Source organism: Oryctolagus cuniculus, chromosome 17 (assembly GCF_051225735.1).
Source record: "Oryctolagus cuniculus isolate XC-2025 breed Fujian yellow rabbit chromosome 17, ASM5122573v1, whole genome shotgun sequence".
Classification (NCBI taxonomy): domain Eukaryota; kingdom Metazoa; phylum Chordata; class Mammalia; order Lagomorpha; family Leporidae; genus Oryctolagus; species Oryctolagus cuniculus.
In genome coordinates this window covers 261715-284508 of record NC_142883.1, presented here as the reverse complement: position 1 = coordinate 284508, position 22794 = coordinate 261715, and the positions used below count along the sequence as shown (strand labels likewise).

At 52.4% G+C, this 22794-nt stretch overlaps 1 protein-coding gene across 5 annotated transcripts in view; it reads left to right on the top strand.

Moving 5' to 3' along the window:
* TBCD (tubulin folding cofactor D) overlaps positions 1-22794 on the top strand; it is a 180341-nt gene that overhangs the window by 114557 nt on the left and 42990 nt on the right. For 3 of the 5 annotated variants that reach the window (XM_002723042.6, XM_089318509.1, XM_089318510.1), the window contains 2 exons: positions 3656-3741; positions 15275-15355. In XM_002723042.6, the coding sequence (XP_002723088.2) occupies positions 3656-3741; positions 15275-15355 (167 nt within the window). Of the gene's footprint in view, positions 1-3655; positions 3742-4572; positions 4633-15274; positions 15356-22794 lie in introns of those variants that run through there. The other 2 variants (XM_089318511.1, XM_089318508.1) reach the window with 2 other exon arrangements.

The following is a 22794-nucleotide window of genomic DNA, read 5'->3' as shown; positions in this document are numbered from 1 at the left end:
AAGATGCACACAGTACACACCCATGTACCTACATATCTAATACATACAAACATATGTCACATACATAACAGACACACATAATGCACATGCACAGAAAACACAAACATGATACAACAGATACCCATGCATACAGTGTACACAAACACAATAATGCCACATAACACACTTGTGAGTAGCACACCCGGGTACCCCCCAAAATACACACAGTGCACAAAACACATACCCACACACAATACACGTAAGCACACCACAACATATCACATGTGATACAGATCATGTAGCTACATATCCGTGTGCATGATATACACTGCACATACCCCTGCACAGACACATAACACACCACCTAAAAGATAGACATGTATGTAGCACCCACCCACATACCCATGCACACAGTATGTACAAAGACAACACGTGTCATTCACGATACAGATAGGTACAACACCAGCCCACATATGCACGTGTACAGTACACATAGACACAACACAGGTGCTACACACTTGACACACAGAGAACTGCACAGTACTTCCCCCTCACAGGGTATGCACAGTGCACACAGCAGACCCCACATGTCGTACACACAGACATAGCATGCATACCACTCACACAAGCACACGCCCCAGTGATTACCTGCCATAAGGACAGGAAGCGCACACCCTCTGGTCACAGCCCTTTGGTCTGGAACATTCCCAGACAGCCCTGGTGGGAAAGGAAATGTTCTTCCAGCCTCAGGCCAGCCCCCTGCCCCTGAGGCCTCCCTGCTGGGGCTCTCCCTGTTACTCCTACACCTGAGAAGAGAACACACTTATAAAGCTCACAGCACAGAAGGTGAAATCACACCACAGGTCAAAGCAGAGCAGGGCCCTGCCCTCCCACCTGCTCAGGCCGACCCACCCTCTTCCCTCATCTCTGTGTCCACGTGGCCTGTGTGAGGTTTCCTAAAGACTCATTCATCTGCTTGGGCAGGCCTGGGCAAGCCTCTTGGTGTGGGAAGTAGGTGCCTGGTACGTGAGGAGGGGCCTGGAAGTGAGGTAGGGGTGCTCAGGGTAGGGCCGGCTCCTCCATCAGGCTCTCTGGGTTCCAGTGTGAAGACCCAGTCCTGACACCAAGACTCATCCTCTTTGCTGTGTACCAGCCCCACCAAGGAGCAGGGCAGGGACAGGGACCTCTCTTTTCCCGAGAACTGGGTAGGAAGGGCTGTCTCCATGGGAGGCGGCCTCCACCTGTCTCCCACTCCATGACTGTGCTGCCTGTGGGCCAGGGCACTGTGCTGGCCTTGTGGTGGCCTGCCTGCACACATGCCTCTGCTGCCTCTATCCTGGTGAGGAAACAGCCCCCTTGCCCTAGAGGATGGAACACCCTGCCTGGCAGGGCAAAGCCTGACCCTCCCTGTTTGTTTATTATCCTGGGCTATGGTGTTGGGGGCTGGGCCCTGAGTACCGTCATCTGTTTTCGTGGTGGGACTTGGTCCCGGCCCCCTGGACATTGCCCTGGGTTCCCCACCTTTGTGTGGAACATGGGCCACCTCATGGAGTGGGTGAACCCCCTTCTGTAGAATCCGCCTGGGGGCAGCTCCGTCCTGTCCCGTAGTTAGGCCGTGGAGGTATGCGCTTCGGCTGGATCCACGTGTGACATCTCCAGCAGCTGCAGCTCCCAGCATAACCCTTGCAGGGCATTTGTGGGAACCCAAGCACTCTGTATTCATTCTGTCAGCTCATCCTATCAGGAAGGGGGTCAGGGTGTAGCTGGGTGGGTGCAGTGTGTCCCTGGGTGTTCTCAGGAGAGCTGTTTGTCCTGTGATGTTTGCTCACTACATTCTTAAACAGAGATGTGGGATTTGAATGATCAAGTGCCACGGTCTAACAGATGTTGAGGAGGAATCTGAACTCAAAGATGGGCAGGCCTGGGTGGGTGGAGTGGATAGGGAGCTGCTTCCTCTGGCCACATGCACCTCCCAGCCCCAGGCTAATCACAGACACTCCCTTCTGGCCAGTGACCAGTAGCATTATCCAGCTCTGTACTCGGGTCTGTCCAGAGGGTGGCTTTTAGTGCAAGAAAGCAAGAAGAGCTACCCCCCAGCTCTTCCTAGGCTGTTCCCTGTTCAGCTGTTTTGGACTTGGGATGGCATCACTGATGCCACTGGCTTAGACTGATGGGCTTCTTATGTGCAGCTGGAGCACTACACCATCATTTTTGACATTGTTTCCATGATAATAAATAGCCTGAATCTCGTGGAAATTTGGGCTCGAATCATAGATTTAGTTCTTTATGTGTCAGCTTGCTCAGGAGCTGGACGCATACTTGCTTGTTGTGATAAAAAGTGACAGCAGCTGAGGGAGTGACTCCTCTTGGTGCCTGCTGAGTCCCTGTTTGTGTGTGTGTGGCCATCCAGAGTAACAGGTGGGTGCTGATGGCTTCTGTTTGCATGGGTGCACCCGTGTGTGAAAGACACCATCAATTTTTTTTGGCAGTGCTAGTTGCAGTTGATTGGTGATGTTGAGTGCAGTTGATTGGTGGTGTTGGATGCAGTCGCTGGTGTTGGTGTTGAGTGCAGTTGGTTGGCAGCATTGGGTGCAGTCTCTTGGTTGTGTTGGTGTTGGGTGCAGTTGATTGGTGTTGTATGCAGTCATTTGGTGGTGTTGGTATTGGGTGCAGTCGATTGGCAATGTTAGTGTTGGGTGCACTCTGTTGGCTGTGTTGGTGTTGGGTGCAGTTGGTTGTTGGTGTTGTATGTAGTCGGTTGGTGGTGTTGGTGTTGGGTGCAGTTGATAGGTGTTGGGTGCAGTCGATTGGCAGCGTTAGTGTTAGGTGCAGTTGATTGGCGTTGGGTGCATTTGATGTTGGGTGCAGTCTGTTGGCTGTGTTGGTGTTGGTGCAGTTGGTTGGTGTTGGGTGTAGTTTGGTGATTTTGGTGTTGGATCTAGTTGATTGGCAGTGTTGGGTGCATTGGTTGGTGGTGTTGGGTGTTTGTCATTTTCCTGAGCTTTGTTTGATAAACTCATGCCAGTTTTGCTGTAGTTGAGAGCTTCAAGTTTCTCTCATGGGGCCTGTGTGTTGGGGGTGGGAGGTCTTCTCTGAGACCTGTTAAAAATCCCCCTGTGGTTCATACTGTCAGGTTTTCTACATTTGTGGTGTTTCAGATGTTGGAAAATTTTACAGAGTGGTGTCTACAGCACTATGCAGACTATGGCCCTGGGGCAGGAGTCTGCTGGGAGAGTGTCTGTGGACCCTCATTCCCCTTATTTCAGAGTCTGGGGTTTGCTGCTTCTGGGGTGCTGTCAGCCCCACCTTGGCACTAGCCAGGTCACTGCTCGTCCATTAGACAGTGAGGCATGGGCTCTGGGCTGTGAGACCACCAGCACCTTCCTCTCCCAGAGTGGGCACATGCTAGGGTCTTTTTGCCTGGCTAGGGGCACAGGGGGATTGAGATCTACATCATTGAACCCTGATATCTTCTCAGGATGTCTGCTTTAAAAAAAAAAGTTTCTCCCAGCATTGTGGAGTTGAGTGGTTGAGGTAGTTTTGGGCCCAGCCAGGTTAGGCAGTGAAAGCATGGACTTGATTTATCTCTGACCATCACTGCTGGGCTTATGAAAGTCCAGGTATGCATTTAGATTAATTTCCCTCTTTTCTTTTTTCTAATTTCACATTTATCCAGGGCACTTTTCCTCACGGAATTGATATTCTGACCACCGCTGACTATTTTGCAGTTGGTAAAATATCTAACTGTTTCCTGGTCATAAGGTAAGTTTTTATGTGTGTCGCAGAATGTTATGTCTCCTTCCGTGTCTGATTCCACCATGCTTCCCTTACCTGCGAAGGTCCACTTCATGTCCATGTGGTTTGTGTGGAAGTGACACGTTGACAACAGGTTTGTCTGGACCTCGTCATGCTGCTCTCTGGAGCAGCGCTGTGTCCTCGAGGGCTTGCCGTCCCCACACCGTATGCACCGGTCCTGCGTAGGGCTCAGCACGCTTGCGTTTCCTCTGCGTTTCTTCTCTTTCTTCAAGAGCCATTTCAACTGAGGTTATCTCTGCGTTGTTTGTGAGAAGCTTAAGAAAGCGGTCTTCGAGAAGTCCAGCCAGGGAGTAGTGTGGCGGACGAGTCACGTGCTCTGGGTCACGTGACAGCGCTGAAGGGAACAGAGGCTTGGCTTGTCTGTCTTAGGGCAGGAGAGAGCATTTCTCAGGGAATGCTAAATTCATTTTTAGACACAGTTGCTACCACTGCTGCTCCCAAGGACAGATTTCCAAAGTGCCCGCGTGCTGGCCACGCAGAAATGGCATTTCCCCATGACCACACGCACAGATTTTTCAAAGCAGAGAATCTGGCCCTGTTTCCGGAAAGATCTCTGACCGAACTCGAACTTGCTGTCTGTTTCCTCTGTCTTCCCTTGGCTGTGACATCCTTTTGTGCCCTGTTGGTTCTTCCTGTTTTCCTGGCTTGTCAGCACTTCCTGTTAGACACTTCATGGGGAGTGTCCGGCACCCTTCTCCCGAGCGCCTAGGGTGCAGCTGCAGTTTACCTGCTGAGGTTCTAAGCCACCCTGAGGCACAGCTGTGAGTCGTGTGTGCGTCCTGTAGAAACACTTACAGCACTGGGCCCTGCGCCGACGTGAGGACACGCCAACACCAGGTGTGGTTGTGCACCAGCCTCAGGCTCTCTCCCCCAGTAAGGGCCCTGTGCTCAGCCTGGACTCTGGGTGTGAGGCAGAGAGCACTGTGTAGAGAAAGTGGGTGGGTGGGGGATTCGCAGCCCCAGGTCAGGCGGGGCTGTGAGCTGCAGTGAGGAGGGGGTGGTTGTGAGCTGTGGGGTGCAGGAGGTGAGGGATTGGGTTGACTACCATTACCGCCATGCCTGCATCTGATGACTGGGAACAAGGAGACCACATGGTCAGAGGCCACGTGGGTGTCACCAGGGGTGTCCCAGGGGGTCTCAGAGTTGGTGGTGTCCAGGGTTTCCCACAGCAGGATGAGGGTACAGGTGGGGGAGGTACCTGGTGCCTGGAGGTTAAGGTTGGGGACTCAGCCCTGTGTCTGTTGAACACAGAAATCAACCAGGTTCCTCAGGAAAATGGGAGTGGTCTCTCTCTCTCTCTGTCTCTTTTCCTCTTTTCTTCTTTAAATACTTATTTATTTGAAATTCAGAGAGAGGATGGCCTAGATGGCCTCAATGGCCAGAACTAAGCCAGGAGTTAGGAGCTTCATTCAGGTCTCCCATGTAGGTGGCAGGAGCCCAAGCCCTTTGCCCTCTTATTCCACTTTTCTCAGGCCGTTAGCAAGAACCTGGATCAGAAGCGGAGTAGCCAGGACTCGAAGCTGCACCCATATGGGGTGCTGGTGTTGCAGGCTTTACCTGCCATGCCATAACGCAGCCCCTGGTTTTTTTTTTTTTTTTTTTCCATTCACTTATTTGAGAGGGAGAGGGAGAAGGAGAAAGAGAGCACAAGAGGGTGTGGGTACACAAATGCTCCCATCTTTTGACTCATACCCCAAGTGGGCATTGTGGCCAGGAGCTGGGCGTGCAGTCCTGGTCTTCAGGAGGGTGACGACCAGCAGCGTGAGCCAGCCCTGCAGTTTCCAGCAGTTCAGTGGAACTGGGAGCAGAGCCGGGACCTGAATCGTCAGCTCTGATGTGGGACGACGGGCATCCCACCAGGGTCTTAGCTGACCGGCCGCCAGGTGCGCAGGCTGGAGCAGACACCGGCACTCACCTGCTTGCTTGTGTTTTCTGTGCCCGCTTTATTGAAGGGCTAAGGGATGACAGGAAATACACGTGTGTGATGTGTACGTTGTGGCAGATTTTGACATGCCTGTCTGCAGCAGCCGCTACGTGAGGACAGGGAATACCTGTGTCTCCCATGCTTCCCTCTCCCCTCCCCAAGCCTTGCTCCAGGTGGCCTGGCTCTGCCGCTGTCACCCAGATGAGTATCTGCTCCCTCAGGTTATGTGGAATGGGGTCCGTGGTGTGCTTTTTGCTTGTGCTGGCTTCTCTCACTCAGCCTGAGAACCTTCTGTGCCCTGGTTGCTGAGTCGTGTTCTGCCGGGAGGGCCCATGGTGGCCTGTCTGCTCACCTGGGGTTGTGCGGGGCACGTGTGAGGATGGCCTATGTGCTGGGGTGGCCACACTGGTGCGAGTGTGGAAGTAACTCATAGTTTGTGTCTTCCTGATGGCGCTGAGCACCTTGTTGTGGGCTGGTGGCAGCACTTCTGTCCGTGTGATTCTTGGAGTGGTGGTTTTCCTCTTGCAGAGAGTTCTGCGTGTGTCCTCAACTCCGCTTCTCTGCAGGCGCTCTCTCCTCTGTGGCTTGTCCTTCAGTGTAGTTTCTCACTCCAAGGCTCTTTGTGAAGTAAGAGCATTACTTTTGTGCGTCAGTTTCTTTACAGTTTACATAATGTGGTGTAGGTGTGGGGCGGGTTATGGCACATGTGAGCCCTTGAGTCATTGCTGTGGCCCGCATGAAGAACACGTCCACCCCCACGGAGCTCCCCTGCCCTGCTGCGACCTGTGCTTCACAGGGCTTCGCTCTACGCGTTCATCCTCTGTGTTTCTGAGTTCCCCAGGCGCTGGGGGCGAGTCGCCACTGAGCATCCTGCCGCTGTCCTGTGGGCTTCTCACCTCTGGGCTCCCACGCGTCAGAGGGCAGCTTTGCTCCTGTAGCTTCTGATAGAGAGAGCACAGGCGGGGCCTCTGCCGGCTGGGCTTCTGTCCTCCCCTTCTTCTCCCATCCCCTTCTTCTGAAGATTTACTTAATTATTTGAAAGGCAGAAAGACTGACTGACTGACTTTCCATCTGTTGGTTCACTCCCCAAACGGCGACAACAGCCGGGGATGAGCCAGGCTGAAGCCAGTGTCCAGGAGCTTGATCTTGGTCTCCCGTTTGGGTGGCACTGGCCCAAGCGTTTGGGCCATCTCCTGCTGCCTCGAGGGGCTTTCGCAGGGGGCTGGATTGGAAGCAGAGCAGCTGGGACTCAGCCTGGTGCTCCCGTAGGGAGTGGCGTAACCCGTTGTGCCGCAACACTGGCTCCTGGCTGTTTTTCTGAATCACTGCATTCATGAGTTGTGATTGTTGGTCTTCTTGCTGTAAATCTTATTTTTAACGTTGAACATCATTTATAAAGTGGATTTTGCTTTCTAGTAGTTTGCCTTCCAGTAATTTTGCACATCTGTGACCTAAAAGTTCCTCAAATCAAGGAGGCCTTTGGGCGAGCTGTTTGCTTCTGTATTTCCCAGCTCAGTAAATGCATCCCACCTCTATTCATTTCTTGATTTCTCTTTCTCATTTTCCCACACCTGGTTAGTGACCTAGTTCTGCCAGATCCACATCCCTAATGGGCCTCAAACAGCCTTCTTCCTGTTCACCCTCTCTGCCATCCCTGACTTCCAGCTCTTATTAACCTGGAAACTTGTCAAAGCCTCCCAGCTGACTCCTCTACCCCCAGGGCCTGACCTCACCCATCTGTGCTTTGCCCTGCTGCCCCAGGAACTGACTGAGTTCCTCCATATTACAGCACTTTCCTGCCCACGCCCTTCCCTGTGCCTTCCTCCTGTTCCTCCTCCTGTACCTGCCAGGCCCCCATCTCCTCCTGCTGCACCTGCCATGTCCTCTTCCCTTCCTGCTTCATGTGCCATGCACTCCATTCCTCTTCCTCCTCCCACCTGCCATGTCCCCTCCTGCTGCTGCACCTGCTGTGCACTCTGTCCTCCCACCTGCCATGACCCCTCCTGCTGCTGCACCTGCTGTGCACTCTGTCCCCTCCCACCTGCCATGACCCCTCCTGCTGCTGCACCTGCTGTGCACTCTGTCCCCTCCCACCTGCCATGACCCCTCCTGCTGCTGCACCTGCTGTGCACTCTGTCCCCTCCCACCTGCCATGACCCCTCCTGCTGCTGCACCTGCTGTGCACTCTGTCCCCTCCCACCTGCCATGACCCCTCCTCCTGCTGCACCTGCTGTGCACTCTGCCCTCCCACCTGCCATGACCCCTCCTGCTGCTGCACCTGCTGTGCACTCTGCCCTCCTACCTGCCATGACCCCCTTCCTCCCCTCTTCCTGCACCTGCTGTGCACTCTGTCCCCTCCCACCTGCCATGTCCCCTCCTGCTGCTGCTGCACCTGCTGTGCACTCTGCCCCTCCCACCTGCCATGTCCGCTCCTCCTGCTGCACCTGCTGTGCACTCTGTCCCCTCCCACCTGCCATGACCCCTCCTCCTCCTGCTGCACCTGCTGTGCACTCTGTCCCCTCCCACCTGCCATGACCCCTCCTCCTGCTGCACCTGCTGTGCACTCTGCCCCTCCCACCTGCCATGACCCCTCCTGCTGCTGCACCTGCTGTGCACTCTGTCCTCCCACCTGCCATGACCCCTCCTGCTGCTGCACCTGCTGTGCACTCTGTCCCCTCCCACCTGCCATGACCCCTCCTGCTGCTGCACCTGCTGTGCACTCTGTCCCCTCCCACCTGCCATGACCCCTCCTGCTGCTGCACCTGCTGTGCACTCTGTCCCCTCCCACCTGCCATGACCCCTCCTGCTGCTGCACCTGCTGTGCACTCTGTCCCCTCCCACCTGCCATGACCCCTCCTCCTGCTGCACCTGCTGTGCACTCTGCCCTCCCACCTGCCATGACCCCTCCTGCTGCTGCACCTGCTGTGCACTCTGCCCTCCTACCTGCCATGACCCCCTTCCTCCCCTCTTCCTGCACCTGCTGTGCACTCTGTCCCCTCCCACCTGCCATGTCCCCTCCTGCTGCTGCTGCACCTGCTGTGCACTCTGCCCCTCCCACCTGCCATGTCCGCTCCTCCTGCTGCACCTGCTGTGCACTCTGTCCCCTCCCACCTGCCATGACCCCTCCTCCTCCTGCTGCACCTGCTGTGCACTCTGTCCCCTCCCACCTGCCATGACCCCTCCTCCTCCTGCTGCACCTGCTGTGCACTCTGCCCCTCCCACCTGCCATGACCCCTCCTGCTGCTGCACCTGCTGTGCACTCTGTCCCCTCCCACCTGCCATGTCCCCTCCTCCTGCTGCTGCACCTGCTGTGCACTCTGTCCCCTCCCACCTGCCATGACCCCTCCTGCTGCTGCACCTGCTGTGCACTCTGTCCCCTCCCACCTGCCATGACCCCTCCTCCTGCTGCACCTGCTGTGCACTCTGTCCCCTCCCACCTGCCATGTCCCCTCCTCCTCCTGCTGCACCTGCTGTGCACTCTGTCCTCCCACCTGCCATGTCCCTTCCTGCTGCTGCACCTGCTGTGCACTCTGCCCTCCCACCTGCCATGTCCCCTCCTGCTGCTGCACCTGCTGTGCACTCTGCCCTCCCACCTGCCATGTCCCCTCCTCCTGCTGCTGCACCTGCTGTGCACTCTGTCCCCTCCCACCTGCCATGACCCCTCCTCCTGCTGCACCTGCTGTGCACTCTGCCCTCCCACCTGCCATGACCCCTCCTCCTGCTGCACCTGCTGTGCACTCTGTCCCCTCCCACCTGCCATGTCCCCTCCTCCTGCTGCACCTGCTGTGCACTCTGCCCCTCCCACCTGCCATGACCCCTCCTGCTGCTGCACCTGCTGTGCACTCTGTCCCCTCCCACCTGCCATGACCCCTCCTGCTGCTGCACCTGCTGTGCACTCTGTCCCCTCCCACCTGCCATGACCCCTCCTCCTGCTGCACCTGCTGTGCACTCTGTCCCCTCCCACCTGCCATGACCCCTCCTCCTCCTGCTGCACCTGCTGTGCACTCTGTCCTCCCACCTGCCATGTCCCTTCCTGCTGCTGCACCTGCTGTGCACTCTGCCCTCCCACCTGCCATGTCCCCTCCTGCTGCTGCACCTGCTGTGCACTCTGCCCTCCCACCTGCCATGTCCCCTCCTCCTGCTGCTGCACCTGCTGTGCACTCTGTCCCCTCCCACCTGCCATGACCCCTCCTCCTGCTGCACCTGCTGTGCACTCTGCCCTCCCACCTGCCATGACCCCTCCTCCTGCTGCACCTGCTGTGCACTCTGCCCCTCCCACCTGCCATGACCCCTCCTCCTGCTGCTGCACCTGCTGTGCACTCTGCCCTCCCACCTGCCATGTCCCCTCCTCCTGCTGCTGCACCTGCTGTGCACTCTGTCCCCTCCCACCTGCCATGTCCCCTCCTCCTGCTGCACCTGCTGTGCACTCTGTCCCCTCCCACCTGCCATGACCCCTCCTGCTGCTGCACCTGCTGTGCACTCTGCCCCTCCCACCTGCCATGACCCCTCCTGCTGCTGCACCTGCTGTGCACTCTGTCCCCTCCCACCTGCCATGACCCCTCCTGCTGCTGCACCTGCTGTGCACTCTGTCCCCTCCCACCTGCCATGTCCCCTCCTGCTGCTGCTGCACCTGCTGTGCACTCTGCCCTCCCACCTGCCATGACCCCTCCTCCTCCTGCTGCACCTGCTGTGCACTCTGCCCCTCCCACCTGCCATGTCCCCTCCTCCTGCTGCACCTGCTGTGCACTCTGCCCTCCTACCTGCCATGACCCCCTTCCTCCCCTCTTCCTGTACCTGCTGTGCACTCTGTCCCCTCCCACCTGCCATGTCCCCTCCTCCTGCTGCACCTGCTGTGCACTCTGTCCCCTCCCACCTGCCATGACCCCCTTCCTCCCCTCTTCCTGCACCTGCTGTGCACTCTGTCCCCTCCCACCTGCCATGACCCCTCCTGCTGCTGCACCTGCTGTGCACTCTGTCCCCTCCCACCTGCCATGACCCCTTTCCTCCCCTCTTCCTGCACCTGCATGAACTGCTGACCCATCTTCCTCCTGCGCCTGCTATGCCACATTCCTTCCTTTCCCTCTCATATCTGCTGTGCCCTCCCCTTTCACCTTGTCCTTGCCTCTTCCTCCTGCACCTGCCATGCCCTTGTGTCCTCTCCTCCTTCCTCTCCTGCCCCCTGGTGGACAGTTCTTTGGTTTGCACTGACAGCCCACGTGGACCTCGTAGATGCTGGGATGGCTTGGGCTAAACACTCAGGAGTCTTTTACAAGACCGCTGCTTGTTGGGCCTCACTTCAGACTGGAGCTCAGGAGGCTTAGTCTCCATCCGCCTCTCTCCTTGGTCATCTGCTTGCTCCTCTGGACTCCTGTGCTTCATCACCACCTGTTGTGGGCTCCTTGTGTCACCCTGGCTGGGAATTTGCTTGTCAAGAGTGCGGGTCGCGTGCTCGCAGCACCTTGGTGCGGGGGTCCTTGGTGACGGGGAGGGGTTGGCTTCTCGAGCCTCCCGTTTTTCTCAGGCGGTGTGACCTGCGGGGGGCTTCCCACTCACACACTCCTGAGGAAGCCTCCACTTTTCTTTCTGTCACTTCAGAGCACAAGTCTTTCCTGGCCTGCTCTCTTGGGCTATGTGTCTTGCAACACACGTGTTTGTGCGTGCGGCATTCACACTCACCGCTGGGTCCAGCTCTGCAGCGCCGTTTTCTCTGGCATGTCTCTGTCCCTACCTGGCCATCTGCCTGGTCTCTTGGGCTCTGTGGTGGGGGCCGCGGTGAGGTTGGTGTGAGGCTGTGTGGATGAGGTCGTGGGTTCACATGATGTGTGTGGTTTCAAGTTGTAGCCGCGTGAACTGTAGAAGGTATGTTGTTTGAATAGGCAGTGCACACACATGGTGTAATACTCAGAAAGCGCAGGCGTGTCAGGTGGGGTCACACCTGTCTGTCCCTGTCCCGCTCTCTGATCCCGTTCCTGGTGTTGCCTGTCACCAGGTTCGCGTATGCTCTGGAGCAGGGGTGAGGAATGTCTGACCCACGGGCTGTATCAGGCCCACAGAATCATTTGGTCTGACCCTGCTAAGGCATCCACAGGCAGGACTTGGAATTCAGTAAGTCTGTAGCAGGCCCGTGAATGATGTGAATACCTGGATGGCCCCTGGCAGACAGAAGGTCCCCGGCCTTGTCTGGAGAGTTCTGTTCCTGCAATGCACACGAATAAGCTGAGAAAATGCAGACAGCGCCAGGTGCCCTGGTTGTGCAGGGAGGCGAGCCCTGTGTGGATACTGGACTCTGTCCAGGCTCTTCTGTTGAGAGCAATGTGGAGTGCATGTCCGGTTTCTCACGAGTGTGACTATCTGTGACTAGGTGGCCAGAAGTGGACCTGTTGGACCCAAGGGTATTTGGGTTTTGTGTTCCTGGGCCACGTGACCTTGTAGGCCCTCAACCATGGTTGAGGCCCAGATGCTGAGTGACCAGTGAACACAGAGTGAAGGCGATTGAGTGTTGCTTCAGGTGGTTGAGCTCTGTGCTTTTCCCGTAACTGTTTGTGGGCAGTGGTTCTGCGAGGCCCTCGTGTCCTCTCCTGTGATGCCAGTGCTGGCTTTCCCCTTGTTGTCTCCTGACGCTGGTGTTGGTGTTCCTCTGGCAGACTGTGGGGGTTCTGTGTGTGGATGTGTTGATGTCTTCTCTTATGTCGTCATCAGGAAGGTCTTTCCCACGTGGGGATCAATTTTTCCAATTCTCTTGTGATATTTCAAGAGACAGGCAGAACTTAAACCCCACCAGCTGCCCCTGCATGAAGGGTGCAGCTCTGTGAGCACTGACAGCTCACACCTGGCCCTCTTTCACTTTCCGGGGTGCGGGGGCTCCCAGCCTCAGCCCTGGAGCTCTGCCCATCGCTGTGGATTCAGGGGGCGTCAGGAGGAGCACACGCTGCCGGTGGCATCCATCGTGGCTGAGCTGTGTGCTGCTCTGTAGCTGTTGGAAAGCATACAGATGGTTTTCAAATAAAACGTTCATCTGAGAGGCAGGGAGGGGTGGACGGGAGACACGAAAGACACAGAGATCTTCCGCTGGCTGATTTGCTCCCCAAGGGAAGAGCCAGGTTGAAGCCGGGAGCTGGAAACTCCATCCAGGTCTCCCACGTGGGTGGCAGAGACCCGGGTCATTGACCCATCACCATTGCCTCCCAGGGAGCACATCAGCAGGAAGCCGGAACTGGGAGTGGAGCTGGGTATTAGGACAAGCACTCTGCCGTGGGAGGCAGATGTCCCAGCTGCTAGGAGGAATGCCTGCTCCTGTTCTGAATTTTTGACTCAGTTGAATCAAGCTGTTGAACATTTATTTGGAAGTGTTTATGTGGATATGTTAAGACCTAGGTAATTTTTGTGTATTGAACTTCGTAAGAGACTGTGAAATTGCTTTGCCCAGTAGCTATGTGGCTTCTCCTCCCCCGAGAAATGCGTGCAAGTTCTGCCACTCCACGTTGTTGCCAGCACTTGGTACTTGTCACTTGGTACTTGCCCGTTCTAGGGGTGTAGTTTGCATGCTCTGCTGACTACTGATGTCAGTCACCTTTTTGTGTGCTTATTGGCAGTGTTGTTTTGTGATGATCTGCTACCGATTGTTATTTAGATTTATCATCTTTATTTGGATAGAAGTCTTGTCATTTTTGGGAATCCCTGTCCCAATGCTTATAATGGAAGAAGGCTTATTTTGGTGCATGGATTCGGAGATCTGGGTGAGTGTGGGAGGTGGTGGGTGTGCAGAGGATGGATCTCCTGGTGAATGCAGCCGGCTCCAGAGCTGCCTTCCCAGGCACACCTTGATGACTAAGCACCTCCCCCCAGCTGCTTCCTAAAATACCATGATTGGGTCAGGTCTGCCACCCTTACTCTGTTACCATGAACATAGCAGACTGTGGGGACCAAGCCTTCAGCTCATGGGCCTCTTGGGGGCACCCAGACTAATATACAGTCCACAGCAGCCACCTCCCCCAAGTCTCTCTTCATTTTCTCAAAGTTCTTAACATTGTTGAAGTGTGATTGACATATGTTAACTGCACATCAAATGTACAGTTGACTTCAGTATGCGCTCAAGAATCTCTATCACTGTGGTTGCCAAGGTGGGGACATGAGATTCCTTCCTGTGTCACCACAGGTGCCGTGTCTGGTGTGTGCCGTGGTGGGGGCGTGGTCTTCATCCCAGTGTCACTGTGTGTGCTGTGGTTGGGGTGTGGTCTTCATCCGGGTGTCACTGTGTGAGCTGTGGTGGGGGTGTGGCCTTCATCCCAGTGTCACTGTGTGAGCTGTGGTTGGGGTGTGGCCTTCATCCTGGTGTCACTGTGTGTGCTGTGTAGGGGCATGACCTTCATCCTGGTGTCATTGTGTGTGCTGTGGTTGGGGTGTGGCCTTCATCCCGGTGTCACTGTGTGTACTGTGGTAGGGGCATGGCCTTCATCCTGGTGTCACTGTGTGTACTGTGGTAGGGGCATGGCCTTCATCCTGGTGTCACTGTGGTTTCCAAGGTGTGGACATGAAATTTGTTCCTGTGTCACCATAGGTGCCATGTCTGGTGTGTGTTGTGGTGGGGCGTGGTCTTCAACACAGTGTCACTGTGTGTGCCATGGTGGGGGCGTGGTCTTCAACCCAGTGTCATTGTGTGTGCAGTGGTGGGGGCGTGGTCTTCATCCCGGTTCACTGTGTGTGCTGTGGTGGGGGCGTGGCCTCACCTCGGTGTCACTGTGTGAGCTGTGGTGGGGGCGTGGTCTTCATCCCGGTTCACTGTGTGTGCTGTGGTGGGGGCGTGGCCTCACCTCGGTGTCACTGTGTGAGCTGTGGTGGGGGCGTGGTCTTCATCCCGGTTCACTGTGTGTGCTGTGGCCTTCATCCTGGTGTCACCGTGTGAGCTGTGGTGGGGGCGTGGCCTCATCCCGGTGTCACTGTGTGAGCTGTGGTGGGGGCATGGCCTCACCCCGGTGTCACTGCGTGTGCCGTGGTAGGGGCATGGCCTCATCCTGGTGTCACTGTGTGTGCTGTGGTGGGGGCGTGGTTGTCGTCCTAGTGTCACTGTGGGTGTCTAAGTGGAGGTGTGGCATCGTTCCTATGTCACTGTGTGTACTGTGGTAGGGGTGTGGCCTTTACCCCACACATTTCTTGCTGCCCACTTCTTTGTAGTCCCTACCTCTGGCCCTCCCTTATCTGAAGGCAACCGCTGACCTGCTTCCATTAGAATAGATTTGTTTGCATTTTCTCAAGTTTTGTATTAATGGAGAAGCTAGCGAGTGCCAGTTTTGTCTGCCTTCTTTCTGACCACGTGTTGAGTTTCTGATGAGCATGCGTCCTGTGGCTGAGTCGCAGCCTGTTCCCCGGCTGTGCCTGGTGTGCTGGGGGTACAGTTGTGTGTGCAGCTCTGGGAAAATGGGAAGCCACGAGGGGGCGTGGCTGAGTCCTGTGGTGGGTATTTTTCTCTCGGCAAGAGATGGCGTCTGTTTTTAAAATGCTGTGTTTCGCATTCTTGCTTTTGCTGCATTCTCACTGACTGCGAACTTTGTCTTCCAGCGTGTTGATTGCTGGCTTTGCTGAGTACACCGAGCCCATGATAGAGCACCTGGTCGCCATGAAGGTCAACCACTGGGACGGGTAGGTTCCCCCGCGCGCGTGCTGCGTGGAGCTGGTGAGCACCGAGTGGTAATCTCAGAGCAATAAACAGGCAGGCTGCATGCCTGGTGTGCCAGGTAATGGTCTGTTTCCGGTTCCCTTCTAGAGTCCCTTGTCGGGCAGCCCTGATGTGTGACTGTTCCCGTGTGAGCGCCCTGGGCTGGTGTGTAGTCGAGGGCAGGAACTTGCCTGCGGCCAGGAGGAGCCTAGGCCGGGGACACGCCTCGTCTCCCTCAGCGAAGCAGTGCCTCCCACCCTGATCTCTGCTTGGCTGCTCTGGCTGTCTTCTGTGTTGCCTCCTGGGAGTGGAGCAGGCATCAGTGGCTGTTTTCTTAATTATAGGAGCAGTTTCAGGGTATCTTGGCATTTCGTAGGCAGTTAAATGTGTCTTCAAAGAGAAAAGCTAAGTGTGCAACCCAGAACATAAACAGAGCATTAGTGCTGTTATTACCTCCTCTAGGAGGCCAGATTATCTTTGCCTAGGAAGGCTGTGTCACTGCCTGTCACACACGGATCTAAAGATGGTAAATGCCTGTGGACGTCAGTCACTTTGTGAGGGTGTACGTCCAGAGTTCCAGTTTTAGGGTGTGTCTTTTGCAGAAAGTTCTTTTGAGGACAAAGGCCTTGAAAGTTTGGTTACTTGTGGCTGTGTGCTGTGGTGCCCACGGGGTCCAGGAGATGTGCCCTTTGTTTCCTGTTGGTCACCCTTAGCTTCCAGGTGATGGTCTCTGTTTTTGATGTTTGAGACATACCTGCATATGTGGCACCAAAACCTCTTGTGAGTAGGAGCCCGGGTCCTCTGGGCAGAGCTTGTCTCACCAGCTTATCACTCAATCAGATATTGAAAATAAAGTTGTAAAGGTAGAGATGGAGAGACACATCCGTCACATACCTGCACCAGCCAGGGCTGGATGCCAGGAGCCAGGAATGCCAGCCAGGTCTCCCATGTGGGTGGCAGGACAAGCACTTGGGCCATCACCTGCTGCTTCCCATGCCTGTTAGCAGGGAGCTGTTTCTGAGCACAAGGTCGCCAAGACTTGGCCTCAGGTACTCTGATGTGGGGTGTGGGCATCACACAGGGCAGCTCAGCCCCCTGGCCACAGGGTCCTCTCCTGAATGAGCTGTCCAAGTCCCCAGCTGTTACCGTTACGTCCACCACTTCTTCAGTTCTGGCAGTTCTTCCTTCACGTTTTGGGTGGGAGACTCCTGGTAGATTGTATCTATCTGTTGTTTTATCTTCTTGGTGTGCCGGCCCTGGTCCTTGTCTCTCACCACTTTTGTCCTAATAATTTGGTATCCCCAGTATATGCATGCTGGTAGGCTTTTTCCTTAAAGGGCCAGAGAATAAATATCTTAGGTCTCTGTCCCAAATACTTTATCATTTCTTTTCCCTGTACAGCCCTTTAAAAAATAGAACCATTTTTAGCTTAGGACCTTAGACAAAGAGGCCTCAGACTGGGTTTGGCCTACTGCCAGTCAGTAGCTGCTATCCTAGTGACTTGATCTCTTTTGCTTCTAGTCTGGGCGCCTTTTGATATACTGCTTGTTTTTATACCCAGTTTGCCAACCTCTGCCTTTTTCTGTGAGCTGTTCAGCCCATTCAGATTTGATTTTTAAATATCAGCATAGTTCAATTTATGCCTGCCATTTTACTGCTTGTTTTTCATTTTTTTTCCCCATTGCCTTTTTTGTTTAAAAAATTTTTTAGAGGGGCTGTCACTGTGCCGTAGCAAGTAAAGCTGCCTCCTGCAGTGCCGGCATCCCATATGGGTGCCAGTTTGAGTCCCGGCTATTTCACTTTGTATCCAGCTCTTTGCTATGGCCTGGGAAAGCAGTAGAAGATGGCGCAAGTTCTTGGGCTGCTGCACCCACGATGGAGACCCGGAGAAGCTCCTGGCTCCTGGCTTCAGATTGGCCTAGCTCCATCTGTTGTGGCCACTTGGAGAATGAACTAGCAGATGGAAGACCTCTCTTTCTCTCTTTGCCTCTGCTTCTCTGTAACTCTGCTTTTCTTTTTTAAAAAGATTTATTTATTTATTTATTTGAAAGTCAGAGTTATACAGAGAGAGGGAAAGGTCTTCCATCCACTGGTTCACTCCCCAGTTGGCTGCAACGGCAGAGCTGTGCCAATCTGAAGCCAGGAGCCAGGAGCCTCTTCCAGGTCTCCAAGGACTTGGGCCATCCTCTACTGCTTTCCCAGGCCATAGCAAAGAGCTGGATCAGAAGTAGAGCAGCCGAGTCTCGAACTGGCACCCATAGGGGATGCTGGCACTGTAGGCAGAAGCTTTACCTGCTACGCCACAGCGCCAGTCCCACTTTGCCTTTCAAATAAATAAATAAATACATAAATAAATCTTTAATAAAAATTTTTAAAGAAATCTTTCTAGCAGAGACTTAGAGAAGAAATGCAGAGCTGAGGGACCTGAAAGCATCGTCTGGTCTTCCTTTCTGCAGGTTCTCACGCTCACACCAGCTCTTTTCCTAGAGCTTTAGGGTTCACAGAGGGTGACCGTGACCTTGCAGAATTACAGTTTTCGAAAACTGGAGATGTCTCTGCCCTTGGCCTGGGATTCCTGCTGAGAGGCTATGAATAGGGCCCCTCTGACTTTCAGGCAAGAAGCAAGGCTCGCACCCATGGGAGCTCAGAGGATTCCTGCAGAAGCTCCCGCAGTGTGTGGGATCCCCGTAGCAGGCACCTTTAGGAATCTCAAGCAGTGCTGCCCCTTGAGCAGGTTGGTTCTGAGGGCTGGGCTATCCCGTTGTCCTGTGTTTCTTTTTAAAAGTTTCCTGATACATAGCCAATTGATACCTCAGGATGAATGTAATTTTAAATCTTTTAACTGGTAGATTATGGAATGTTTACCATCTTAACCAGTTTTAACTGTTAGGTTTAGGGGTGTCAGCTGCATTCAGATGGCTGTGCAGCTGTGACCACTGTCCCTGTCAGCTTGCAGGACCCAGCGTCCCATCAACACTAACTCCTCGCCCGCCCCTGCCACTGGCAGCCCTCATTGTCCTTTGTGTCTCTTTGAGTTTGACTCCCCAAGGAGCCTCATGAAAGGGGAACCCTTTCTGTCTTTCTGTGACTGACGGACGTCATTCAGCATGATGCCCTTGAGGTTCCTTCTTTCTGAGGCTGAGCAGTGTCGGGTGTCTCTTTCTGTCCCTCTGTTGGCTGCTGCTGTGGGCTTGGGGCGCTCTGAGCTCCCAGCTCTTTGGAGTTTGTGCCCATGGTGGATCTGCTGGGTCGCAGCGTGATTCTGTTCCTGATTTTTGAGGCGCCACCATACTGATTCCGTGGGGGCTGCGCATTCTGCATTCCTAACAGCAGGGGGCAGGGCTCCGGTTCGCCCGTGTCCTCACCAGCACTTGTTTCCTGGGTGAGAGTTGGCATCTCACTGTGTTTTTGGTTCGCATTGCCCTGATGATTGGTGTCATTGCCCGTCTCTCATGTGCTTGTTGTCTGCCTTAGCATACTTGGAGAAAAATATTTTTTTTTTATAATTTTTTTTTTATTTTTTTTTATTTTTTTGACAGGCAGAGTGGACAGTGAGAGAGAGAGACAGAGAGAAAGGTCTTCCTTTGCCGTTGGTTCACCCTCCAATGGCCGCCGCGGCCGGCGCGCTGCGGCCGGCGCACCGCGCTGATCCGATGGCAGGAGCCAGGAGCCAGGTGCTTTTCCTGGTCTCCCATGGGGTGCAGGGCCCAAGCACCTGGGCCATCCTCCACTGCACTCCCTGGCCACAGCAGAGGGCTGGCCTGGAAGAGGGGCAACCGGGACAGAATCCGGCGCCCCGACCGGGACTAGAACCCGGTGTGCCGGCGCCTCTAGGCGGAGGATTAGCCTAGTGAGCCGTGGCGCTGGCCTGAGAAAAATCTTTTGAAGTCTTTTGCCCCATTTTTTAATAGATTTGTTGTGCATTCTCGATAGCAGTCAGACAGAGGATGTGCAGGTGTTTCCTCTTACTCAGTAGGCTCCTTCTCTCTGCTGTGTGCTCTGGTGCAGAGAAGTTTTAATTTTAATGTCGTCCAGTCTTCTGGTGTTTATTCTTTTGTTGTCACATTCAAGAAATCATTGCTAAATCTAATGTTGTAAAGCTTTTGCCCTGTATTTTCTTCAGGGTTTTATCATTTTAGATCTTAGGTTAGATATAAAAGTTAAACTGTTTTTTCTCTGGAAACCTTTTATTTAAGGAATGCAAACTTCATACTTTTCATAAATGCAACTTTAGGAATATAGTGATTCTTCCCACCATACCTGCCCTTCCACCCACACTCTCACCCCTCTTTCTCCTCCCTCTCCTATTCCCATTCTTATTTTTTACTGAGATCTATTTTCAGTTAACTTTATACACATACAGTTAACTCTACAAATAGTAGGGGGAAAAGTGTTCTTCAACATTCCAGATGAGGGCTGTTCCAAGTCACTGCTTCTCAGAGTGTCAGTTTCACTTCTAGAGATTACCTTTTAGGTGCTCTGTTAGTTATCACAGATCAGGGAGAACATGTGGTATTTGTCCTTTTGGGACTGGCTTATTTCACTAATCATGATGCTATCTAGTTTCATCCATTTTGTTGCAAATGACAGGTTCCATTTTTTTTAACTACTGTGTAGTATTCCATGGTGTATATATCTCATAATTTCTTTATCCAGTCTTCAGTTTCAGGCATTGGGGTTGATTCCATGTCTTAGCTACTGTGAATTGAGCTGCAATAAACATGTAGGTACAGATAACTCTTTCATATGCTGATTTCATTTCCCTTGGGTAAATTCCCAGGAGTGGGATGGCTGGGTCATGTGGTAGGTCTATATTCAGATTTCTGAGGTATCTCCATAGTCTTCCACAGTGGCTTACCAGTTTACATTCCCAGTAACAGTGGATTAGGGCACCTTTTTCCCACATCCTCACCGGCATTTGTTGTTTGTTGACTTCTGTATGTGAGCTCTTCTGATGAGGTGCGGTGATATTTCACTAGGTTTTGATTCACATTTCCCTGACGGCTGATGATCCTGAGCGTTTTTTCATGTGTCTGTTCTCCTTTTGGATTTGCTGTTTTGAAAATGCCTGTTTAAGTCCTTTGCCCTTTTCTTGACTGTGTTGTTGTTGTTGAGTTTCTTGATCTCTTATCTATTCTGGTTATTAATCCTTTATGAGTTGCATAGTTTGCAAATAATTTCTCCCATTCTGTCAGTTGCCTCTTCACTTTGCTGAAGTTTCTTTTGTAGTGCAGAAGCTTCTCAATTTGATATAATCCCATTTGTCAATTTTGGTTTTGATTGCCTGTGCCTCTGGGGTCTTTCCCAAGAACTCTTTGCCTATGCCAGTGTCTTGCAGGGTTTCCCCAGTGTTCTCTAATAATTTGATGGTATGGGGTCGTAGATTTAGATCTGTAATCCATGTTGAGTGGATGTTTGTGTAAGGTGTGAGGTAGGGGTCTTGCTTCATACTTCCGCATGTGGAGATCCAGCTTTCCCAGCAGCATTTCTTGAAGAAACTGTGCTTGCTCCAGGGGTTGATGTTAGCTCCTTTGTCAAAGATAAGTTGCACGTAGATGGGTGGGTTGATTTCTGGTGTTTCTGTTCTGTCCCATTGGTCTATCCATCTGTTTTTGTACTAGTACCAGGCTGTTTTGATTATAACTGCCCTGCAGTATGTCTTGTAATCTGGTATTGTGATGCCTCCAGCTTTGTTTTTGTTGTATAAGACTGCTTTAGCTATTTGGGGTGTCCTGTGTTTCCAAACGAATTTCAGCATAATTTTTTCTATATCTGAGAAGAATGTCCTTGATATTTTGATTGGTATCATGTTGAATCTGTAAATTGCTTTCTATAGTATGGACGTTTTGATTATATTGATTCTTCCAATTTATGAACATGGAAGATTTTTCCATTTTTTTGTGTCTTCTATTTCTTTCATGTTTTGTAATTCTCATTGTAGAGATCTTTGACATCCTTGGTTAAATTTATTCCAAGGTATTTGATTTTTTTTGTAGCTATTGTGAATGAGATTGGTCTTAGAAACTCTTTCTCAGCCATGGCATTGTCTATGTATACAAAGGCTGTTGATTTTTGTGTATTGATTTTATATCCTTCTACTTTACCAAACTCTTCTATGAGTTCCAATAGTCTCTTAGTGGAGTCTTTTGGATCCTCTACATATAGAATCAGGTCGTCTGCAATAGGGATAATTTGACTTCCTCCTTCCCAATTTGTTTCTCTTTGATTTCTTTTTCTTGCCTAATGGCTCTGGCTAAAACTTCCAGAACTATATTGAATATCAGTGGTGAGAGTGGACATCCTTGTCTGATTCCAGATCTCAGTGGGAATGCTTCCAACTTTTCCCCATTCAATAGGATGCTGGCTGTGGGTTTGTCATAAATTGCCTTGATTGTGTTGAGGAATGTTCCTTCTATACCCTATTGCTTAAAGTTTTCATCATGAAAGGGTGTTGTGTTTTATCAAATGCTTTCTCTGTATTTGTTGAGATAATATGTTTTTGTTGTTCAACTTGTTAATGTGATGTATCACATTGATTGATTTGTGGTTGTTAAAGCATCCCTGCATACCTGGGATAAATCCAGCTTGGTTCTGAATTTGTAATTATGAAATATATGAAGTTTGTTTTCCTTAAATAGAAGGTTTCTAGGGGGTGGGCAGTGTCTGGTAGAATTCAGCAGTGAAGCCGTCCGGTCCTGGGCTTTTCTTCATTGAGAGGATCCTTATTATTACTGATTCACTTTCTGTCTTGGTTATGGGTCTGTTTATGTTTTCTTTGTCTTCATGGCTCAATTTAGGTAGATTGTATGTGTTCAGGAATCTATCCATTTCTTTTAGGTTTCCCAATTTGTTGGCATACAGCTCTTTGTAGTAATTTCTTTTTCATCTTTAATTTTATTGATTTGGGCCTTCTCCTTTTTTTTTTTTTTTTTGTTTATTGGGCCTGTGGTGTGTCAATTTTGTTTATTTTTTCAAAAAACCAGCTTTTAATTTTGCTGATATTTTGTATTTTGTTTCAGCTATGTTTATTTATTCTCTAATTTTAATTATTTCTTTTCTGCTAGTTTTGAGTTTGGTTTGCTGTTGTTTTTCCAGGTCCTTGAGATACACTGATAGCTCATTTATTTGGTGCTTTCCAATTTCTTGATGTGGGCACCAATTGCTATAAACTTGCCTCTTACCACTGCTTTTGCTGTATCCCATATATTTTTTAAAAGATTTATTGATTTATTTAATAGGCAGGGTTGGTGGTGTAGGAGGGTTCTTCCGTCTGCTAGTCTACTACCCAGTTGGCCACAATGGCTGGAGCTATGCCCATCCAAAGCCAGGAGCCAGGAGCTTCTTCTGGGTCTCCCACGAGGGTACAGGGACCCAAGGACGTGGGCCATCTTCCACTGTTTCCCAGGCCAGCAGAGAGCTGGAT